The 22608-nt window shown below is 48.7% G+C and overlaps 6 protein-coding genes across 6 annotated transcripts; 3 read left to right on the top strand and 3 right to left on the bottom strand.

The window, feature by feature from the left end:
• Positions 1 to 320: 320 nt before the first annotated feature.
• On the bottom strand, positions 321 to 1160 carry N7457_006190 (Cupin 2 conserved barrel; the record flags this gene model as incomplete). Its single annotated transcript, XM_057177234.1, has 1 exon — positions 321 to 1160. One exon carries the CDS (start codon positions 1158 to 1160, stop codon positions 321 to 323), a length of 840 nt encoding a protein of 279 aa, XP_057031536.1.
• Positions 1161 to 1491: 331 nt separating this feature from the next.
• Positions 1492 to 2884, bottom strand: N7457_006189 (cytochrome P450; the record flags this gene model as incomplete). Its single annotated transcript, XM_057177233.1, has 2 exons — positions 1492 to 2013; positions 2063 to 2884. 2 exons carry the CDS (start codon positions 2882 to 2884, stop codon positions 1492 to 1494), a joined length of 1344 nt encoding a protein of 447 aa, XP_057031535.1.
• A 1532-nt stretch (positions 2885 to 4416) lies between these two features.
• N7457_006188 (uncharacterized protein) lies at positions 4417 to 6483 on the bottom strand (the record flags this gene model as incomplete). Its single annotated transcript, XM_057177232.1, has 1 exon — positions 4417 to 6483. The coding sequence occupies one exon, from the start codon at positions 6481 to 6483 to the stop codon at positions 4417 to 4419; it is 2067 nt and encodes a 688-aa protein (XP_057031534.1).
• Positions 6484 to 10057: 3574 nt separating this feature from the next.
• On the top strand, positions 10058 to 14158 carry N7457_006187 (uncharacterized protein; the record flags this gene model as incomplete). Its single annotated transcript, XM_057177231.1, has 2 exons — positions 10058 to 12415; positions 12527 to 14158. 2 exons carry the CDS (start codon positions 10058 to 10060, stop codon positions 14156 to 14158), a joined length of 3990 nt encoding a protein of 1329 aa, XP_057031533.1.
• A 2041-nt stretch (positions 14159 to 16199) lies between these two features.
• N7457_006186 (uncharacterized protein) lies at positions 16200 to 18664 on the top strand (the record flags this gene model as incomplete). Its single annotated transcript, XM_057177230.1, has 4 exons — positions 16200 to 16300; positions 16724 to 16873; positions 16931 to 17630; positions 18407 to 18664. The coding sequence occupies 4 exons, from the start codon at positions 16200 to 16202 to the stop codon at positions 18662 to 18664; spliced, it is 1209 nt and encodes a 402-aa protein (XP_057031532.1).
• Positions 18665 to 20930: 2266 nt separating this feature from the next.
• N7457_006185 (uncharacterized protein) lies at positions 20931 to 22125 on the top strand (the record flags this gene model as incomplete). The annotated part of the gene is made up of 5 exons (XM_057177229.1): positions 20931 to 21014; positions 21082 to 21103; positions 21190 to 21258; positions 21311 to 21402; positions 21457 to 22125. 5 exons carry the CDS (start codon positions 20931 to 20933, stop codon positions 22123 to 22125), a joined length of 936 nt encoding a protein of 311 aa, XP_057031531.1.
• Between the last annotated feature and the right edge of the window lie 483 nt (positions 22126 to 22608).

The following is a 22608-nucleotide window of genomic DNA, read 5'->3' as shown; positions in this document are numbered from 1 at the left end:
TATTCTAGCAGGAAATATGACTTTCTGACTAATATCAACAATACTGCGTGGACAGGATAAACTAAACTTCCGGTATGCCGATCTCATGCTCCGACAAAATTTGGAAGCCTGACTACCTAGGCACCCAGGCACCCATGGATGTCTCAACAGTGGTACAGATTTCTGAGGCACCAAGGCATCCACTGTCTCCACAGTGTTCAAGAAAATATTTTACCATATTATGCTAGATACAAATAGAATAGAACATCTGTTGACCCCTTTTTCGGGTCGATCAGATGGTTAACAAGTTCAAGACCTGCTAAAGACACTGCGTTTGGCCATTAAGGCCGCGATAACTTCATCTGACGATTCACGTCCTTGTAGAGCAGGTAGCGGAATTTTCCAGGGCCACCCGCGTAACAAGCCTGCGGGCAGAAGGCACGCAACCACATGAAATCACCTGCTTCAACCTCCACCCAGTCCTGATTGAGTCTGTACACGGCTTTACCTTCCAACACGTAAAGCCCGTGTTCCATAACATGGGTTTCTGCGAAAGGAATGACACCACCGGGCTCAAAGGTGACAATGGTGACATGCATATCGTGGCGCAGATCGGTCGGGTCCACAAATCGAGTGGTTGCCCAGGTATCGTTGGTGTTCGGCATCGGCGTGGGCGGGATCTCCTTTTCATTGAGGAAAAGCGGATCAGGAGTATCGATTCCCTCCACATATTCGTAGGCCTTGCGTATCCAATGGAAACGGGCGGTGGTCGCGCCGGTGTTATGAAGGGTCCAGCCGCTCTTCGGTGGTAGATAGGCATAGCCGCCCTCGGTCAGCGTGTGTTTCTCGGTTCCCAGAGTGATTGTCACTTCGCCCTCGACAACAAACACGACACCTTGCGCGCTGTCATCCGTTTCACCACGGTCACTACCGCCTCCGGCTTGCACTTCCATGATGTATTGCGAAAATGTTTCGGCAAAGCCCGACAACGGACGGGCAATCACCCATAACCGCGTTTTCTCCCAGAATGGGAGGAAACTGGTCACGATGTCGCTGAATGTGCCCTTCGGGATTACCGCATATGCTTCGGTGAACATGGCACGGTCGGTGAGGATCTGTGTCTGCGGTGGCAACCCGCCCTTGGGTGCATAATAGGCACCAACCCTCTGGTCGTTACCCATCGCTCCGGTATTGATTTTTGGTATTGGATTGAAAGGAAGACTGTCTGAGTGAATTGCAGGTGAAATTGAAGAGTTGAAATTGGGAAATGCGAATCGAAAGTTCTTCCCCGCACATTTAAATTCCTTATCGCTGCATCACTCCACATGTCCGGCGTTGACCGAGTTTCCGCTCACGTCGGCACCGGCCGAACACTTGCACATTTCCATATACACTGAAGTCACTGATAACTTATTCGAAAGGGCAATGTCCCCTTCGTCTCTTATATGCCCACAAGAAAGTTATAGTATTGAAGCTTTTGTCTTAGTGCACTTTGCTTATATATATTCTGGCCTAGGCCGCTAACTTCTCATAATAACGCGTGAGCCCTTCAAACTCAGACTCGATGACAGCCGCATGAGCCTTGCTCCTTGGTGTGATTTTGAGAGGGAACTTCTTGGGACAGATCAAGAATCCTCCCTCGTAACCTGTCTCTACAGAGACATCAGGTGGGCCTGCAGTCGTATCGCGCTCGATGTTGAACGCCCACACCAACTTGGCAATATTGATCTTCAACGAAAACTCCGCCATCCGCTGGCCAGGACAAATTCTGCGTCCTGCGCCCCAGCCGTAGGATGTCTTGCGCTGTTCGTTTGGCTCCATTTTCACGCTGCTCTTGGTACCGTACGTGTTCCCTCCAAGCCATCGGTCGGGGTTAAAGAGACTAGGCTCATCATACTCGTTTTCGTCGTGTTGGATAGCCCATGAATTGGCGAAGAAGATAGTCCCAGCCGGGAATACATAGCCTTTGTAGGAGTCTTCTTGTGTAAGCATGTGCGGGATGCCACCCGCTGCAACAGGCCTCCAGCGGAGAATCTACCATATATGGTCAGGCATATCTGGGGACCGGAGTAGAACTGTATACCTCGTGCATGCAAGCCTCGATATATGGCAAATTTTCCAAGTCCTCCAAAGCGGGCGATCGTTGCAAGCCGCAGACCCGATCTACATCTGCCTGCGCACGCTCCAGGGCAACTGGATTCTCGAGTGTGCCGAGAAGAAATGACAAAAGAGTGGATGATGTTGTATCGGAGCCCGCCTCCATGAACGTTCCACCAAGGTATGTTGTGTGCTCGTCATCCATTCCATTCTTTTCTTGGTCGTCGATAAGCTTCTCCATAAAGCATCCTACTCGTATTCCGTCTTTCATGCGTTGTTTAGTTGAGTTGTACAGCCTGGAGTAGATTTCACGTTGGTCGCGTCGTATATGCTTTGCCCTTTGCTTCCATGGGGCAAGAAACTCGGGGATATGCTTAAGGAAAGTGATACCATCAACTGGAGGGGCCGCACCGGGCTCTAGGAGCGCGGTGAAACGGTTCTGAACATCATAAAGAGCTTGAACGTTGGGAGACTCGAAGGCCTCACCCCGTTGGCCATAAACGGCTGCCAGAATCACTGCAGTAGTATATCGTTGGATGTGTTCATAATATCGATCAGGAGTGCGGAGAATATCATACGCCGTCTGGGAGGCCTCTGCTAGTTGAACGGGGAGCACAGACGCGAGCTCACGAGGCGAAAAGAGACCCTGGGTAGATTTGCGCATCTTTCTAAAGGTGTTTCCAAAAGGAGTAAAAAGGATGTGCGTTTGGTTTTTGCAGATTAGTTCGTTGGCAATATAATTCGGGGGCCGAGATGAGTAGATTCCGCTGCGCTTCTCGAGGAGTCTAGCAGATGCAGAAGCGTTCATTGTTATCATCGGCATAGAAGTCGGGAAAAAATACTCACTCTTGGACATCTCTCCAATTATTCAAGACCACTACGTTTGCTGGTCCGAATTTGAGACCGATTATGGGACCGTATTTCCGAGTCCATTGATGGAAACTACATTTGATATGGCTATCAGTTCGACGTAAAATCAATGGGAAGAGGAAGGGTCCCAATCTAAAGAATCTGGAACTGACAGGGTAAAGGACTTTGAAGGAGGAATCACATTCAAGTTGCCCAAGAATGGCACTGGCTTGGGGCCTGGGGGAAGCTCTTCGGCCGAGCACTGGCCCAAGAGTACGGAGCTACTACGGCTACGAACGCCGCAAGGACTCCCAAAGCAGATGAGACGAGTAGCAAGTAAAGGTTTGTGGTCCAAGCAGGCTCATCACTGCCCAACTTTAGCCCCGTATGGACTGGTATGGATGTGTTTTTAAGGGGATAAGACATAGCTCATGGGATAGTGGGAGGGGAAAGCGAGAGCAACACAGCTCCTTTGAGAAATTAGTTACATTCGCGCTTATTAATTGTGATCTCTCATTTCATGCCGGATTTATCACAGACCCCTCTCTGACTAATCCCAAAGCCAGCGCATATGAGAATTTTCTAGCGCGGCTCAAGTGTGTTGGCTGCATATCAACATTCCAGCATAGTAAGGAGCCAGCCCAAGCCAACCCAAGCCACGCTAGTCTATCCATTCTCGGGCAATATGGCGGTGGGATAGTGACTACAACCATATGCGAGCAACAATTCAGATTGTATTATATTCTGAAGGAAAGGTCTGAAGAAATGGCTTGAAACAATTGTTTGAGGGATCGGCATACATGAGCATACATGATCTCGGCCCCCGGGTCGTAGCCCCGGGGTCGAAACCGTGCCGTGCGTGGCATTTAGCTCTGAGAGTATATACATGGCCCTGTTCTGCAACGAATCATCATATTGGTCAAAGGGATACTGTTGGCTTTTACCTTTGGCATCGGCCTTGCTCTTTGGATTGTATTTGTGGTTAATTTATGAAGTACTATACACTCCATATAGATCCATTTTTCAGGAGAGCGAGTGATGGATAGTTCAGCATTTATTACAGAAGTCTAAAGGCAACATGATAAAATACCCAAGATATCACTAAGCGCGATTTTATTGACCTAAGCAATCTGAATATGTCAACACGAGTGTGTCAGACATCATATCGAGCTCTTTGTTAAGATTTATAAATTCCGCCTGCCAACTGTATTTGGGGTCATTCGACAGAAGTAAACAGTGATGAGGCTACTGAGAGAGGGAGAGAAAAGGAGGAAGAAGAGGGAAAGCTATGATTCTCAGAAGCTAGCAAAAACCAGGGACAATATAGTCCTTGAAACCCAAGAAATCAGCAAACTAGCAAACTGGCAACTGAAAGAGTCGGTCTGTCAAACAAGTATCTGTCTGAAATGTCAGCCAGCAGGAGGCATCTCAACAAATGGAACATACATAGCGCGCCATTCCTGCACTCAAGGGGAAGTAGCGGACACGCAATCACGTCCAAGTGGTGTCAGCCAAGTCACCTCGAGCCCGGTCACAGTTGGCATTTCCGGTGTGAGTGTAGCAGAGACTTGCCACTCCAGCCGCCCACATGGCGCCACACTCCCACATGACGATAGCAAGATCCCAGAGCTCAGTGATCTTCTGCCCGTGAGGATAGGCCACCTCAGCAGCGAGGACGAGCCCCACGTACTCGCTCTCATAGGGTAGAGTATCAGCCCCTCTCACGTACGCGATGACAGGCTTTACCAGGGTATCAATAACAGCACGGATTTCCGGTAATGGATCAGAGGAAATAACAGATTGCAGTCGTGCCTCAGCGTTAGCAAGGGCCCGCTCCCCACGCTCGACTTGAGTTCCGGATGCTCGGAAGTGTTCCAATGAGGGCCTCTCTGCCGGGACGATGGCGGAAATTGCCGCGCCCACCCCGAAGTCTGTCCTGCCAAGAAGAGTGACAGGTCTGTGTCGACAATTGGAGAGCTGCCACCAGTGCGTGAACAGAATGCAGAGGCCTGCCGGGTTGTATGGATCATTGTCTCGGTACCAAATCATCGCACCGATTAGACGCGCGTAGACCTCTGCCAATGGTGCCTCCTCCAGAGATCCGCGTGTCAGAGAGGGGATGATATTGCTGACTTCTCCGCACATCACATCGGCTCCGAGATCCACCCAATCGTGCACAACGCATCCCAGACCGGCTATGGCAGCCATCTGTTCACCACCGCCCGCATCATAATAGACGTGGCAGAAGACAGCATCTGCTAGCTTATACCGGGCAAGACGGGCGAGATCATCCCATACCACAATACACCCGCGGGAGGGAATTGGGTGGGCATCCTCGATGATGGTCTTCTGGCGTAAGCATCCATAGTTGCAGCCCTTGACGACCCGGATATCAGTCATATGCGGGCCAGCTGAGGGAGATATTTCAGCAATCGCAGCTACATCCGAAAAGGCAGAGGAAAGCTTTTCTGCCATCTCAGTGTCTTTGATGCCGATAGAATAATCCAAGACAAATCCGGAGTCCATGATAGCCCACAGGCCAGAGATCGAACCGCCATAGACGCCCCGATTATAGCCAATTCCCATAGAGAAAATGCTCGTGTTGAGCAGAGGACCCTCACAGCCCTCTGCTGCGAGGAGGTTTGCAGTGACATCGTCTGATGAAATTGCCACTCCACTCAACTTCGGAGGAAGGGGTTTGCGAGCAGAGCACCACGACGGCAACACGGCCCCTTTCACTTCTGCAAACGGCAGCCGCTCGGTCGTTCCAGTGGTGATCACTTTATCACGGGCCTCCAAGAGAACAGACACATCGGCTAAAAGCCCAATTGCACAATCGACGGCGTCTGCAACACGTGCGTTACGCATCCAGGAAATACTTGCGGCAGCTGCGAGAACCCCCTCAGTTTTGGGCGTGTCGAGACGACGTGCCAACTCGACCGTTGTTGTCAGCGTATCCGTTTCAGGAACGTATTGCTGAGAGAATTTACTCGACCCAGCTTCGGGTAGTCCTATACCGTGTGACTTGAGCGACCAGCAAGGGGCTCCGAGAGGACAATTCATGGTGGTTCCTTCGCCAACGACGTGAGTAGTACCCCATGTCGAAGAGAGCCGGACGGTGGCAGCAGGATCCTCTGCAGAAGTCTCGTTGGTGCGGTCAGCCCAATGGGAGACGACAGGCAGGCAATCAAAAGCCGGCGAGCGGCTACGACCACCGCTCACAATCAGCCCCGGTACTAGGTCAGATAATGCCTGGTGTGGATTCCTTTCACCAGAAGACTGTCCGATCTCTCTTGAGCGGGCGACGATGCTGTCGAGTTTGGTTTGATACTCGGTGACCGGCTTGCGGGGTTCGACATCCTGAGTGGTGGGTCTGGCACCAGTCATTCTGGGATTCGATTGTAAAGGCGAAATTTTCGTTGTATTGGAAATGGAGTCTGTCAGGTCTCGACAGTTCATCCGTTGCCCAAAGCAAGGCTGTTTCTCAGCTCGGGGGTCAATGAGCCCGCCATTGAGAGCTAGCTCGGGGAGCTCGGCTGTCCTCGCGATGTAAGGCATGGGAAGCTCAGTAATCAGGAAGCCTGAGTGATATCGACTATTCCCTGCGCAACCTCTGGAGATATTTATACTCAACGTACTGCTGGTCTCATACCACAAAATCCCTCACACTCGGACTCAATGAGGGGTGTTCCATGAATACCCCACTGCATCACACTCTATAAGATATTCGGCGGAGCAACGGCTGAAGTTGAATATGCGTATCGGAGGCAAATTACGCCGCCAAGTGCGGAGTACATGTAGTTAGGTATGCCGCTCCAATTCATGCATCGAGTATACCTGATATCCACATTTGGTTGACTTCGTCCTATGATCGACAATCGTCGTCTATAGCTGCTCTCTTTCGCCTCTTGCGCCACTAGATAGGCGTAATTTTAATATTACAGAACGAGTGGACCCAAGGGTACGTGGCAGAATGACCATCTCGATTCCTCCCAACGAGAATCATATGATTGCAATCAAAGTTCGATGTTGATCTACAAGAGATGTATGCCTCTCCGTTGATATGCCATGGGGGACTCTTTCATGTACTATGAAATAAGACGCGTGGTCAGGTAGGCAGCTCGTGGTTTGCCTGCAACTAGCCAATTCATAGGCGTATTCACCCCTCGAGGAGACGTATGTAATTAATCATCTGCAGATATTAGATTAGTCATAATAGGCCTCCCGTCCGCGGTTAGCTTCCGTGTTAAATTGTGGGGGGGCCGTAGTGGGGGGCTGTAGTGTAAGGTGAAAAGGTGGAACGGAGAATCAAAGCGGAACAAACTTCTCTCGTGTCGCACGAAGGTGGGCACCTGCATGATTTTATATTGGCCACCTGGCTAGATTGGGATCCGCATGTCTGATCACATAAATCCGAGGTCATGTCGCACGGCCTGCAACCGAGAAAGACAGAGTTCCATTTGGCATTGCGTTGATCTTCTCTATGGGAATGGTGTGTCATGTCCCTAGCTAGCCACTCGAGATTGCTGAACAAGAGGCCACTACCTGGTATGCTTTCCAAGATCGGCTCAACACGGAACGCTCGAGTGGGGAACTGAAAAATGCAGTACGAGATCAGCCTGCCAAAAGATATCTAGGGACCCGAAATCATGCAGAAACACCCACTTCAATGCATGCCGCAACCTAACAAATGCAAAACCCAAGGCATAGTACCACCCAACCAATCTGACCATGTTGGGTAGCCCCAGTAATGGCTCAGCCGTGACATCCGAAACCTGATACATCAATGTCCCTTCCTCATACCCACTTTCAAAATCAGACGTGCTCACTGTCATCACCAAGGCAATCTCCAGCTGGGTCAAAGCCAACGTCTGGCCCATATTCGCGGCCCCTTCTTGAATGTTTTCCACACATCTTGCGGGACAAAGTAGGGATCCATGGGACCACTATATAGCAAGATGCCGTTCGGGATGGAACCTTTAGGCGTTCCTGGAGAGATATTCCCAGCGCATAGTGGGGAACTTCTTAACGAGGACCGCGAATGGGTATTTGCGCCATTATCTGCCATTGACGAAGAGAGTTTGGGATGGTTGACCACGGCGGGGGGCTTAAGCCTGTTGGGCACTAGATGGGGAGGGCTTCTATGATGTCGGCGAGGGTGTATGGCGGATGGTTTACGAGGCTGGGATCGCTACATAGGAGGGTTGCCGTAGCGGAGGGCTTACTACCGAAGAAGGTATTATACCCTGCCAGGCGTGGGGGAGTTGGAGTATTTGCTTGAGGCAGCGCATGTATACTGGTTATTGTTAGTGGAAGTGGGGTCAACCCTGCGAAGGACTCACGCAGAGAGTGTTGGCCGACATTTTGCGACCAGCAAAGATAAGCCTCTTGGCGTTTTGGATAAGCATTTCCGGCGTGCATCTATCCATAGAGGTGAGAGGTGATAAGTGGGATACTCGTGTTGACGGTGGGACTAGTAGCAATGGCGTTGTGCATGGCGTGGTATTGGGTCGTCTCGCTTGGAATGGCAGTTGAGCCGTTGATCTCTCGTTAGTCTACCAGAGCTCGGCCCCAGTCACCTGGACGCTGCGTTTTTTATCCATATCCTCTTTGTGGTTGATAACATCCTGCTTAGGTATTTGTGACACGCGTGCAGGCCGTATAGGCAGGTGCGCCGGCATGCTGAATCATACCACGGAAGCCATGGTTGTGTCGTCCGTGATCACATGACACAGGCCGGGTTTTCCTGCAGTCATCAGCTTATATTGCAGCCTTTGCCAATCCAGAAGTTTGCGGAGGTGGGCGATCCATCCACAATGATGGATTTCATATCGCAGAACATTTTGACAGGCTTATGATTTCAGCAATGGCCAAAAAGAAGAAGGAGACTTATAAGGTCGAATAGATTGCCATGGTGTTGCTTCGGCTGATGAAAGACCTTTGACATGACAAATCGAAAACTCCCTTGAGTTCAAATTACTCGACAAAGTAGTCCAGGAAGAAATAACTGTCCGTGATTTTTGTAGGAAATTTTAGGGGCCGGTTACCAGCTGTTTCTTTAGAACTCTGGTTTGCGGCCTTGTCTGTCAGATAGTTAATTCCCGAGGCCACATAGAAGCTTTATATCCACCGCGAGGACTGATATATCTGATGGGCTTTTATACTAGGGTTGTACTCCTAGGCTATTGCGCTGAGCAATGTGCATCTGAACTACCGATATGCATATCAGACAATTGTTCAAAACGATTATCTGACTCGATTTCACCGAAAAGAAGATGGCACCCCTGGTATAGCTCTCATTTTATCGCCACGATTCACTCGTGACTGGAGATGAACGGGGTGAAGATCTTGTCAACGACCTCAGAAAAGAAACCAATGGCAGACTTCCTAGATATGCGACGAAGGCGATGGATGTTTCTGCGCTGCATGTATTTATTTAGTATGTTTCAGAGATACAGTCATCCCAAGAGAGCAATGCATACTTTCTTTGCCTGTTTTCGTTCATAATTTATTGTACGCAAGGGGAAGAGAGCGCCAGTTTGCCATGCGGCAGTTTCTGTGCTTCATAAAACCCGTCATACGACAGAGTATTATATGATAATTTTGCAAGCCCTGGGGCGCACCGACCATCAGGTAGCTGTTGATGCGCTTGGGACGATTAGCGGCCAAGGGTCGGATAGAATTGAGATCGATGTTGCTGCCTGAACGATGCCTGCTTATAGACTCCCTTTGGCACCGCTCCATACTGTGTACTGGAAACAGTCCCCATGATTGACGCTGTCATGGCAATGCGGGGATTTTAATTTTCCGCCAGCTTGGATTGAGTCGTAGTCAGGCAGAACGCCCATTTGAATTGTATGCGACCGTTGGCCGCTATGCTCCTTCGTATCAGTCCAGCTGCAACGAGCTGTCGACTCCACGATCCATGTGCCTCATATGGGGATGCCAGTCGGTTTTCAAATGGAAAGTGCCCTAATGCGGGGCTGAACCCAGCCCCGCGCTTGTCAGCCTCTCATTTCACCTGGGCGCCATCTCACCATTGGAACTTCCGGTTATTGACTTTCTTCAGACACCTCTCCATCTCTTGAACGTGAGCTACAAAAGATACGCCTGCCTATGGTAAACATCAACCATGCACTCGGTCGGGTTGGAGCAGAGTCTCAAGAAATACGAGTCCGACACCAACCACAGCCTGCGCACAGATACAACAGCCCCGAATTTCACAAAAGATCTAGAGAGGTTCAAAGCAGAAGTACGCGAGGCAAACGCTGAGTTTCATACTCAGCAAGGTGCATCAATATGGCCTTCTATATCTCGCATATTGCAGCCATTCGATAGTCTGGGGGTAGCGACGAGCTCTGCCATCTCACTTACCCCCTTTGCCCCAGCAGGCTTGATTCTTGGTGCAACTCTACACTTGGTCAAGGTGGCAAATCAAGCGATCGATGCGTACAGTGGAATCGGTGACGTTCTTTCCGATATTGCCGGCGTGATGGATTGCTTGACCATTCATGGTGAAGCTAGAACCATCAGACCAGAGGCGAGAGAGGTAATTGAAAATATGATGGGTGTGATTATAGAGATCCTTGGTCTGGCAAGCAAAGTCATTGGAGACACCAAGAAGAAGCGCCACATTGCCAAGCAATATATTCTACCGCCGTTATTGAGCAAGGGAACTCCGATTGAAATGAAAATGGAGGCATTGAAAAAGATGCAACAGCACCAAAATAGCTTATCTGTGGTTGTGATGGGGAACGGACTTCAGGACCTTGCGAGTAAACTGAATGAGGATGAGCAGGAGAAACGGCTCGACAAAATTCTTCAGGGGGAGCTGTTGGACACGATGAAACGAATTCATTATAGGATCACAAGCTCCGCGAAGGACGGGATCAATGCAGATTGGGTTGCCGATGAGCCCGAGGTACAGCGTTGGATAAGTCTCCAGCAGCGAGGCAGTAAGAGCGCTATGATCTGGCTCAAGAGCGAGCAAGGAACGGGGAAGACTTACGCTGCATCCCACCTCATACGGAGACTCTACAAAGAGGACCGCAGCATCACGACCTACTTTTATGTCCAACGCCACGAGAAAGGAGATTACCTGGCGTCGTCCATTTTGGCATCCATTGCATTGCAGCTTCTCAAGAAGAGTGAAGGGTTCAGAAAGCTAGCTATCGAGGTGCTGAGCGACACAAAACTGGAGCTAAACGCAGACACCCTGTGGAAAAAGCTATTTGAGCCATTTTCGAAAAGCCATCGACGTTGGCGAACATTCATTGTCATCGACGGTCTTGATGCAGCTCCACCCCTAGAGCAGGACATTCTACTGTCCAAGCTGAAATCACTCCAAACGTCTAATTTCAAAGGGAGACATCTGTTTCATGTTGCCATCTTTGCCAGACCAACTTTGTCGTTAAGACACAACATCTGGACCGCAAAACGCAGCGTCTTTCCCATCCCTGAAGACAAAATCCGGAAAGATGTGGCCAAGTTCATCGACAGTAAGCTAAAGCGAATACCTCTGTTCGGAGAGTTAACAACGGATGTTCAAAATGAGACAATTGATCATTTACGAAAGGACATTAACACCGATTTCTCGTTAGCTGAACTGGTTGTAACTGAGGCCCAGGCCTACACCACTCCCACTCAGTTACTCTCATTTCTGAAACTTCCAGTCTCTCAAGATATTGCACATCATGTACGCGAAATTTTGGAACTAGTTGATGCCACCATCTACACCAAACAAAACTGGAAAGCCACTTTGCAATGGATAGCGTGCGCATACCGCATGCTCACAGTCAATGAGGTACTCTTCGTTCGCCATGCCGATCTCAATGACAACACTCTTAAATTGCCAGAAGAGGTCCCGTCGAAAGATTTGGAAATAGAGAACCAAAGAATCTTCACTTTCACCTCTGAATTTTCTGTCTCTCCTACCGAATCAACTTTGGTTGAGCTCAGTAATGGCTTTGTACGCGATTATCTGGTGCAAGAAGATCATATCAGGCTGAGCGATTTCGACAGTGAGTATGCCGTTCACAAAAGCAGTGCCCATGCAGCTATTGCCGAAGTATGCCTGCAGCGACTTCTCAAAGATGAGCCCAAGCATGCAAGGGCTACAAATCCAGATATTATCGCATATGCAGCGGACTATGTCATCGACCACTTCCGCGCTGTGAGGAGAGATGCCGTTCTAGAATCCAGGAAGAAGAGAGGCCTGGCGAGACAAATTCGGCAACTTCTCGAGACTCCCTCGGCTATTCGGCGCTGGTACAACTCGATATCCAAAGGAAGACTCCTAGACATAATTAAACTGCTGCTCGCTGACGATGAGGTGCTGGAGAGAATCAAACAATGGGAGCACCCAGAGTCGAATATTTCCCCTCGCACTTTATACGCAACTTTCGCTCGGTTTTGTAAGCAAGAATGGACTCAAGGTTCAAACATGAACACTGAGTTTGAGATTTTGTTTCTATACCGTTATAACCGATTGGTAGGTCTTCATATTCTCACAATTCCCCGGTGTCATGAGTCTGCCCTTGAGATTACCGCATTTCCAAATTGTTTCTAAACTACCATTCAATGAGATCTAACTACAATCCAGGAAGATCTACCGAGCTCCGTTCGAACCGATAGATTACCAACTGGAATTGCCGGACTCAGCAGCGACGAGGTCATGTATCTAGCCAGCAACGCCGTGAGCGAAGGGGATACCGAACCAACTCAAAATTCCAACTGGCATGTGCGTGTCGCAACCGTTTTGATGGACGCGAAACACGTAAACGAAGCTCGGGTGCATTTTAGTAATGCTGAAGCAAAGGATCCAGCCAACTGGATGGCCAAGAACGGACTGGCCTTAGCTTTTGCGGCCGATGGTGATACCCGGAATGCTATCAAAAAGGCATCGGAGGCGCTGGAATGTGACCCCAAGCCAGATACGACATGTCAGAGTAACATCTACTTCAATCTGTATGGTTGGCAGATGGTGCGTGGAAGGAGCTCTGACGCTATCAACTCTGCGAAACAAGCGCATGAGCTTGACCCACTAGATTTCGAAAAAATGGCAACCTACTTTTCAGCCCTCGGGAGGGCAAGGAAGTGGAACACGCTTTGGAAGCTTTGTGAAAACCTTCACAGTTCAAAGTCAAGGCCCAGTGACTTGGTAAAGCTATTGCTGGGCTGGGAAGAGGGGCATGATATGTTCACCCAGATGGCTGGAACTGATGAGAACTGCCGCCGTTTCCCTGAAAAGGTTTTCCATTCCTTGGTTCAGACAGCAAAACAAGAAGATGATGTCCCGGGGTCGGTTTGGGAGGAGTTTCAACGAGGACTGTTCTTTTCCCGCCATGCACCTAGTGGCGAAGAACATTTGCGTATCTGGGAAGCACTATCCCCTCAGCCTGAATCCGAAGGTACAGATCGCTACGCTCAGCAGCTTCAATGTCGAGGTCTTTCCGATGTCTACTACCAAAATGCGGTCCAATCAAAGTCCAAACGGGACACACAGAAGTGGGTCGCAAAGCTCGAGACTTTAGCTGGAGTACCAAGCGGGTCCTCCACTCCCAACAGAAACATGGAAGACAGAGCAGAGGCAGCCATGATGCTCGGTCGTTGGAGACGCAAACGAGAAAGCGTCAAACGCAATGAATTTAAACCGCTCTTCCGACCACAAATCTGCCAGGGGATCCAAATTCTTGAAGATGATGATCCACTGAACGATTCAGATGGGTATGCGATTCTTGCAAGAGCTCTTCTCCTTGCAGGGGATCAGGCCGACGCGTTGAGAGTCTTTGCGGCAGGACTTCTTCCACTAAGGACTAGAATACAATGGACCGAGGAAAATAATGATGCGATAGATTCCCAAGTTCGTCAGACTATCGAATCCGTGCCAATACCATTCCACTGTCACGGTCAACTAGGCTGTGAACCGGATAAGTGGCTCGCCTTCTACGTATGCAGGGACTGCCTGGACAAATCGTACTGTGTGACATGTCTGACAGGGAGCTCCAAGCGGGTCTGCGACCCATCCCATGGCATGGTCCAAGTTTATCTCAAGGGACGGGTTACCGGCGAGCCTATGGCTAAATTGCGAGGAAGTTTGCTGGAGGTTGACAAGAAGTGGTTGAAGAGGTTGAAAGAGAAGTGGGATATCACGGATGACACGAAACCTACCAGTTCGTTTCCCACTCCTAACATCATTCTGAATAGTCAGCAAAGAAGAAAATCCGTCCGCTGAACTTTTTCAGAGTGAGGAAGAATGAAGAAACGTAGTTATTTGTTGAGATATCTCCAAATCCCCCTTCCCGACTCATCGATGTGTTTGTCTTTGACAGAATGAGCATCTTGTTTTTTGTTAGTTTCTAACTCTCCATGGGCTGGAAAGTCCCCGAATTTTCCAATGTCCAGTGAGTTGTAGCTTCTCATTTCCCCCCATATCCCTCTGGCAGTAGCTTCATCGTTATCGGCTGTGTCATACAACAAAGGCGTCCAGATCAAAGTCTAAGGAAGTGTCCTCGGTAGCTCAAGGGAAACACAAACGAACATAGGCAATATCGCCTCTGCAAAGCATATAATACCGGACTAGAAAGTCAGCCCAGCCTAGCCTGCAATAATCCATCACAGCACGACTCGTGATAGTAATACGTACACGTCTCTCCCCAAGAGATATTGTCCAAAGTTCAGTAGGAGATTCGCAGTCCCTTAACTGGTTTGAGCTATAAGCCTGTCAGAGATCTACGCAGGAAGGCAGATCCGGGAAAACACAGTCTCTCTGGATGATGCTATGGAAGAAGGAGGAAGACTAGGAAGAGATCAGGGAGACAAACAGAGGATGGTCATCTGACCATCCAAACAAAGCCAACCAATCGCATCTTTTGTACCGAGCATGTGGGATCGGTACATACAGGCCAGATCAGGGACAATCTGTCTGACAATTCCAAGACACCATTAGTCTCCCTGAATTCTGCGTGGTCGCTGTATAGCTTCCGAGTATATAAATTTCTTGGCAAAATTTGGCTTACATTGAATACCACGCACAGCCAGCCCTACGCTATCTTCGAGCTCCCTATGCAACATACGATGGACAGGGATAAATTTTCACAGAGCAATAGTGGCTCGCCTTACCGTTTCTTACACAATGCGCTGGGCGCAACTTGCTTGGCTGTGGAGTCTAGATGTGGGAGAGGGGCGGAGTCTTCTTGGCAAATTGTAGCGCCCCGGCTATATCCTACGCATTGGGAGGTGACGTTTCTTGGCTGGTGTGAGGCTGAACTGACGTTCCAGGCGCTTCTAGAGTCAGAATTGGAAAGTTCGGCTGAGTTCTTTGTAATTATTCGTTCCTGGGGAGCCTTGATTTCGCGCTCAAGCCATGTTCCAAATAAGACGGCTTTTTGAGCCCTAGTGTATAATAGCTGACACCACGGCTTTAATGGTGAGTATCTCGGTGATACAGTATTTATCGAGGGGCTGATGAGCTGAGAGGTAGTTTTTGATCTTCGCTATCAGGGGGAGCTTGTTATCAATACTACGAATACAGCGGCATGTCCAAGATCATCAAGGTCACTTGCAGAGTATTGCAGTACATCGATGAGCAAAATTCTCCCCTGTGTTCAATCACGCTCAGAAATTGGATCTCGGCTTAGCGCTATGCGTCTCACTACGCGTATATTACTAGTATCATTATATCACGGATGGGATGATCTCGAGACGCCTGAAATATGATAGTGGATTGCAGCGGGCTTGGCAGGGCAAGTTGTATAGTGCTCTGACTATTTGCACGGAGTACACCCACTTACCTTTAGGCCCACAGTGGGGGATGCTAACCAAAGAAAATCTTTGTTCAAGCAGATATGGGATGCCGTTTCTAAAAGTGGAATATGGCTCAGCGCGACATGTGCTATTTGGGCTCTCAGTCTTTGCCCAGCCCTTCTCACGTCTCAGTCTGCTGATGTCGATCTTTTTCATTGCGTACTCTTGTTCGACGAAGAGAGCAAGATGGATAGGGGCTGAGAAATGACATATTCCAACGATCCCCAGGAAATGTCCTATAAATTGGCAGTGTTTACTTGCGGATTCTAGAAAAGTTATCATTGTATCGTCCTCAGCACGCTGTCTGAGCCTTTCTATTACAGGACTACACAAACTATCAGTTAGAATGCTGTTTCTTTCGGCATTTCTAACGACCCTTGGTTTGTCTTCTTATCATGATATTACACCGCGGTGTTGTAGCTAACACTTGTGCTTATAAAGTCGTGGGAGCCAATGCATTGCCACAGAGTATGCCGGAACCGTTTAACTGGAACCAAACATGCTCAGGCATTGCGGGAAAGTCACAGGAAATCTGGAAAGAATCAGAGCTCGGCGAGTGGTTTGTCGTGATGTATGTTTCCTTTCCCTAGATCCGATTAGGGATTGATAACTGATCAGAACAAAAGGGCAAATGCGGAAGATATATACGACAAGGATATCCAAAGGACTATCCAATCGTGGGAAGATGACTACAGCCTTTATGGCTTTTATTGTTCCCCATTGAACCAATGTGCGGCGAACTTCGAGAAAGATCTATGCCTCGAGGGAGGGCATACTCTGAGGCCTCGGCTATACTTCCTTCTGTGGTCAATTGCGAATCTGAACAACTGGATGGTATCGCTCGCGGAAGCTGTCCAATCTACAGCCAGTGTGGCTGATGGCTTAGCTGCTGATTTGGTCGACAATTTTGCTACAAACATGGAGAACATAGTAAGTCAAGATCAGATCACCCTTCGCCCTTTGCTATTTACTAAATGGACTCGTAGCCGCTCAGTACTGCCGGCGCTGCCATAGCTGCCGGTATCTTGGGTAGTGTTGCCTCGCTTGTACCGGCAGCCTCAGCAATCGGAGGGTTTGGTAGTGGCCTTGCAACTATCGCAGGTGGTGTCCTCACGCATATGAATGAAAGGCAGTCTGCTGAGCTGTAAGATGACGTTCTCCCATCCTTGGATTTTCTCATATGTCTGATTCGTTCATATAGGGAGCCGAAGTTCAACGACTTTACCGAGATCACCAGTTACATCGCAAATTCTTCGCAGTCTATGCAGAACAGCATTGAGCAATATTCCCGGTGGCTTCTAAACGAGATCCCCTCCAACGACCGTTCGAATGGCGTCTTTTACGTCGACGATCCTCAGTCGCTCCCGAACGTCCTCCTGAACGGTGACTTTGCCGAACCAAGAACCGTCAAACGACTTCCCGATGAGATTTATATCTCCTTGTTTAGCGCCGCAATCTCCATTCTTTGGAAAGGAGAAGCCGCGAATGTTGTCAGAGTTCCCCACAATACGTTGGTGACAAGTGTGCCTCCCTGTGAGGATGAGAATTTCTTCAGTGAAAATAAGTGGTGCGATAGCGAAGGTAACGCATATCTCCTACTTGGCTGGGACAGGGGTAAGTATAAAGTGCCGTGGCAGGAAGGCCTCGCGGACAGTTTGAAGGATCTCAAAGGCTTGGATAAGCTTGGGGCCTATAGGCTCGACATTGAGACTGTTGCAAAGGCATCTGAACACGCAGCGACATTGAACAACGGCAATGCTTACTATGAATGGAACACCGAGCGGACCATCGAGCATATGAGGGGAGGCGAGCACACTTTGGCGAAGTTTTCCGGCTTCAATTTGCCCTTCTGTGATATGGGTGATTACTATCCTCTCGAAGAAGATGAGTGCGACAATGAGGTGAGAAATAGGATATTCCCCTGTCTGGTCCTCGTGCTAACTTTGGCATATAGTGTCAAGTTATTTGGGCCATCAGAAATTGCTACATGGGAGTGGACGACGACCTGTTTGGAGATACGGGACTCGTTTTCACAGATGAGTGTAAGCTCAGGCCATGCTGCATTTTTAGGTCCCAAGGAACCACGTGCCGTAAATTAGATTGGCTATAGTATCGCATGGCTTCCCTGCGAGGGAATCTTCGTGCTGCTTTTTGGGAGGTAAATCCGTCGATTTATGACTTTTGTCCTCAATTTATCACTGTTTCTCGAAGGACAGAAAGGAAAAGAATTCACATATTCCATAACACTCCATTAGAAGTTTATTACATCTCATCTGGGTACATTTTGGCATGATTAAATGTTTTGTGTGACTGGTTCACGGGGGTAAAGTGAATAAAAACATCCATTCGGCGAGCTGTGCAAGTTGAACAACTCCACGGCAGATGCGTAATTGTTCAATGGTCACTGCCCATCGATGACGCGCTCATTTCTGGTGACCCAAAGCGTGGGAGAATAACCTTAGTCAATAGGCTTTGTATTGGCTTTCGGACTACAATTACCTTTAGAATGACGACGGTTCCATTATAAGCTCAGTCCTATATAAACCACCTCAACTATGGCTCTCCGACATCCTGCAAAGATCCGACTATCACCAGTATCGAATGGTCATCCCATTTTAACTCGATCTAACTTATACAACTTCAACGTCGCCATGTCTCAACGTATATTTTCTCTTAGATCACCACACGCTTCAGGCTGATGGCTTTGGCAGAACCCAAATCCCAACGCAAAGGAAGTTTTAGCGACTTCATGGACCGAATGCTCCACCGTGATCACCACGAAAATAAGGAGCATCCCAATGAGGACAAGGAAACCCATGAGCCTCACCATGAGGACGAACCACACAAGGAGAATGACATGGACCGACTCAAGGACACCGCTAGGAAGGGCGAGGAGATGCAGAATGATGTTAGGGCTTACGACAATCTGTTGTGAACTGGACAATTTTCTGCAAGCACCGTAAGGGGTAATTTACGTGAGTGTTAATGTAAAGTAGTTGCTAGTGATTTAATTACACCTACCTAGTACCAACAAATGTAATTGAGGGTTTGCTATTGCATTTTCATGTTCCTCGAGCGCTGCACCTTCAAGTAGCTATAAATGCTGACCTACACCAATCAAGTGGGCTTGTGGTTTAGTGGTATAATACTCCCTTAGCATGGGAGTGGTCCGGGGTTCGATTCCCCGCGAGTCCATTTCTTTTTGTCTTTTTGTTTTTTTCCCTTGTCAAGTAGCCAACAAAGTGGGGCGTTGAAATGGTCCGCTGTGGGAGGAATCGTAGTGTGACGAATTTCTAGTTCTGGTACCAGGACTCGCAAACCAGGAGACTGGGTCTTTCAAAGAGTAAAGCACAGGTAAAACGTAGATAGGTCCGTTGTAGAAGACCCCATCATAGTGTAAATACGAGTATGGGAGTTCTCTTGTGTGTCAACCTTTCGTGGAACTTCTGTCTGTGCGCTATGATGGCAATATTTCTCAACCTTGGCTTTTAATTCCTGGTTCAAGATAAATGAGACTGAAAAAATACTAGGATTAGACTCCTACTTGGGGCTCTCATCGACAGGTACGGAAGAAGATTGTATGAAGGAAAAGGTTCGTGCGTCTGTTGAAGTCGAAATATATTGGGTTGTTTATATATCTCCATCCCATATGCTTGGCTGCGCCGCCAAGCAATTCACTTCGGCTTTTAGTGATGCAAATCTTCCATAAATGCAAAATATTACCAAATTTAATTGTGAAATATATTTGTATTCGAATTTTACGCACGAAAAAGTATCAGATCGTCAATAATAGACACGTGGGCTTCTCATGGCATCGCCATGGTTGACACGCCATGTAACATCCACCGTCCTATCCCATTTGTTGTTCATCTGGTATAGGCCTGTGTATTTCAGCAGCTGCCACCGCTCTTGAAATTTGATATACGAAGCTCGTGGATTGCGCTCCTGCTTGTACCAAATGGTAAATTGAATGGGAATCCATCTTGCTGCAGCCTTCTACCGAGCCCTCCTAAGAATACGAGTTTGCCTGGCGGAGCTTGATCGGGTGTGTCATCACATGCGTGAATTAAGATTGACTTTGCTTGATTGTTTTGGTCTTGAGGACATTGTCTTTTTTCTTGCATTCGCAGTTGTAAGGGTTGGATGTGTGACCGCAAGAATGATTGTGTTGTCATGGATGCATGGTAGTGTATTGGGGACAAATATCGACGGAACCTTGCTCATTAACCGAGAATCTCCACCTCGGACGAGAAGTTGCTTCCAAGGTTGTGACGCCGTGGCGCACAGTATAAGAGAGACACTAGCAGATGGATGATGAAGGCAACGGACAGACTGATTTACGACACTTGAGAAAAATATGATAAATCACGCAGGCATCTGAATAATCTATTCTCAACTATCCGCTGATGAAGAATATCAAATGTGATAAGTCTATGATAAAATTGGATAGAACATCGTGATTAGACGAAGAAGAAAAGGAAGCTGGGCACTCATGAGGTCACTTTACCTACACGTAGGTATTTCCTCGACACCTAAATAGGCAGTTGACGTACTATCAGCGAGCCGGTGACTGGGATACTGATAGAAAACTCACACTCTCGGTTAATAGAATCTACATACATGGAGATTGCATACATATAGACCATCAATACCTCGACCAAAGGACCCTTCAAGCCGATCATCCCCCTCGCTCCGTCCTAGTTCATAGGGTAGTGGATAACTGAAATCACTGAACACTGGCCAGGCTTTCGCGTGAGCATTTTTGGTGCGAATAGGCGACTAGAGCGCTTGCAAGATATAATTATCCCTGCGTAAACTTTGCCCTAAAAGGGCGATACGAAGAAGCCGAGGCAGCTCTCCTGTGAAGCGATTGCGGCTGAAAGATGTGAGTCTGGCAGAGATTGGGCAGCACAAACTCCCGAAACAAGGCAAACCAACCGGAGATAGAGAATGAGGAGCAGAGCAACTGAAAACAAAGCACGTTGTGTAGAAGTCGTTCCTTGACCGTGTAGATAGTGATCAACGCCAAGACAAACGGAATCCCGCCCCGCGATTCACCGGAGATTCGCTTCGGGTCGTACGGACTGTTGTCAACGGTTGTCATTGCTCCGACCGGCTCAAGTCCGACTTCTTTTCTCTGTTACTTTCGCGAGATTCCTCTTGCTCACATTGTACCAGCGCATCTTTGCACTTCTTGCACCATGACGCAAGAAACCTCTCAAATCGTACCCCGCTACTTGACCGGCGATAAGGCCGGTCTCCAGGAGTTCCTGGCCAAGTTCGATGTTGGTTTCCATCTTTGATCGCATGGTGATACGGAGAGGTCACACTTACTAACTGGGTCATCTTTAGGTATTCCTCTTCGACTGTGATGGTCCGTTTCTCCGTCTCCCCTCATACCGCATCTCCCCGCAGCGACACACCCGCATCGCAACAACAGCTGAGATATCGATAATTTAGGCGTCCTATGGTCCGGTGACCACCTCTTCCCTGGAACGGTCGAGACACTAGAGCTTCTCCGCAACAATGGTGCGCAACAAACATCACGTCAGTCAAAAGCGGAAGTTAACAACCGTCGCAGGAAAGCAAGTCGTTTTCGTGACGAATAACAGCACCAAGTCGCGCGCAGATTACCGCAAGAAGCTTGAAGGCTTGGGCATTCCCAGCACAGTGGTCAGTAGTATCGCACACCATCATATCAGACGCCCGTGACTCACAACGAAGCAGGAAGAAATCTTCTCCTCCTCGTACAGTTCCTCGATATACATTTCCCGCATCCTCCAACTCCCCGAAAACAAGCGCAAAGTCTACGTGATTGGCGAGACAGGCATTGAGCAAGAACTCCGCTCTGAGAATGTCCCCTTCATTGGCGGCACAGACCCCGCATACCGCCGCGACGTTACGCCCGAGGACTACAAGAAGATCGCCGCGGGCGATGAATCCATGCTGGACCCCGAAGTCGGTGTTGTCCTCGTTGGCCTCGATTTTCACATGAATTACCTCAAGATCGCGCTGGCATACCACTACATCAGACGCGGAGCTGTTTTCCTTGCCACGAATATTGACTCCACTTTGCCGAACTCCGGGACTCTCTTCCCCGGTGCTGGATCTATGAGTGCACCGCTGATTATGATGTTGAATCAGGAGCCTGTTGCACTTGGGAAACCTAGTCAAGCCATGATGGATTCCATTGAGGGCAAGTTTAAGTTTGATCGGAGCCGGGCCTGCATGGTCGGTGATCGGGCCAACACGGATATTCGTTTCGGACTTGAGGGAAAGCTTGGCGGCACACTTGGTGTTTTAACCGGCGTTTCTTCCAAGGATGACTTTGTTTCTGGAGACGTTAGGCCTCATGCTTACTTGGACAAGCTTTCTGATTTGCTGGGCTCGCAGTAGTATTAGTTAACTGTTGTAGATGTCGGGAATAGAGATATAGTCATATAAAGGAATCCATTTACGCGCTATATCCAAGGTTTCTACTAATCATTCAGCCTGATTTCCGTTGAAAGTATCTCTACTTTAACATACATACACATACAACTAGCGCATTCATATGATGTACGGGGTCTCTGTAATCTGGATATTCATTCTATCCATTCGAACGTGCGCCGATCATCTCACTGGGCGGAGGGGCAAAATATCGTTCTGACCCTCCACGCATGTTTGGAGGGCGAGGGGAGTTGGTGTGGTGCGTTAACGCCGGCTACCGAGAGTTAGCTTTGGTCATCCCTTATGTGTATCGTAGCTGAGCTCGTGAATGCGTTGGGACAAAGCATGTTCAAATTGGTGCCGAACAAATCGAATTCTCATACATGACGATGTAGAATGGAATTCCGCGTGTATAGGAGACACACCCGGGAATACACAACGAAATTGAGA

The sequence above is a fragment of the Penicillium paradoxum genome (assembly GCF_028828445.1).
Source record: "Penicillium paradoxum strain IBT 22861 chromosome Unknown utg000005l_segment0_segment0, whole genome shotgun sequence".
Taxonomy (NCBI): Eukaryota; Fungi; Ascomycota; class Eurotiomycetes; order Eurotiales; family Aspergillaceae; genus Penicillium; species Penicillium paradoxum.
The sequence above is the reverse complement of the archived record's forward strand: the minus strand, read 5'-3'. Positions and strand labels throughout refer to the sequence as shown.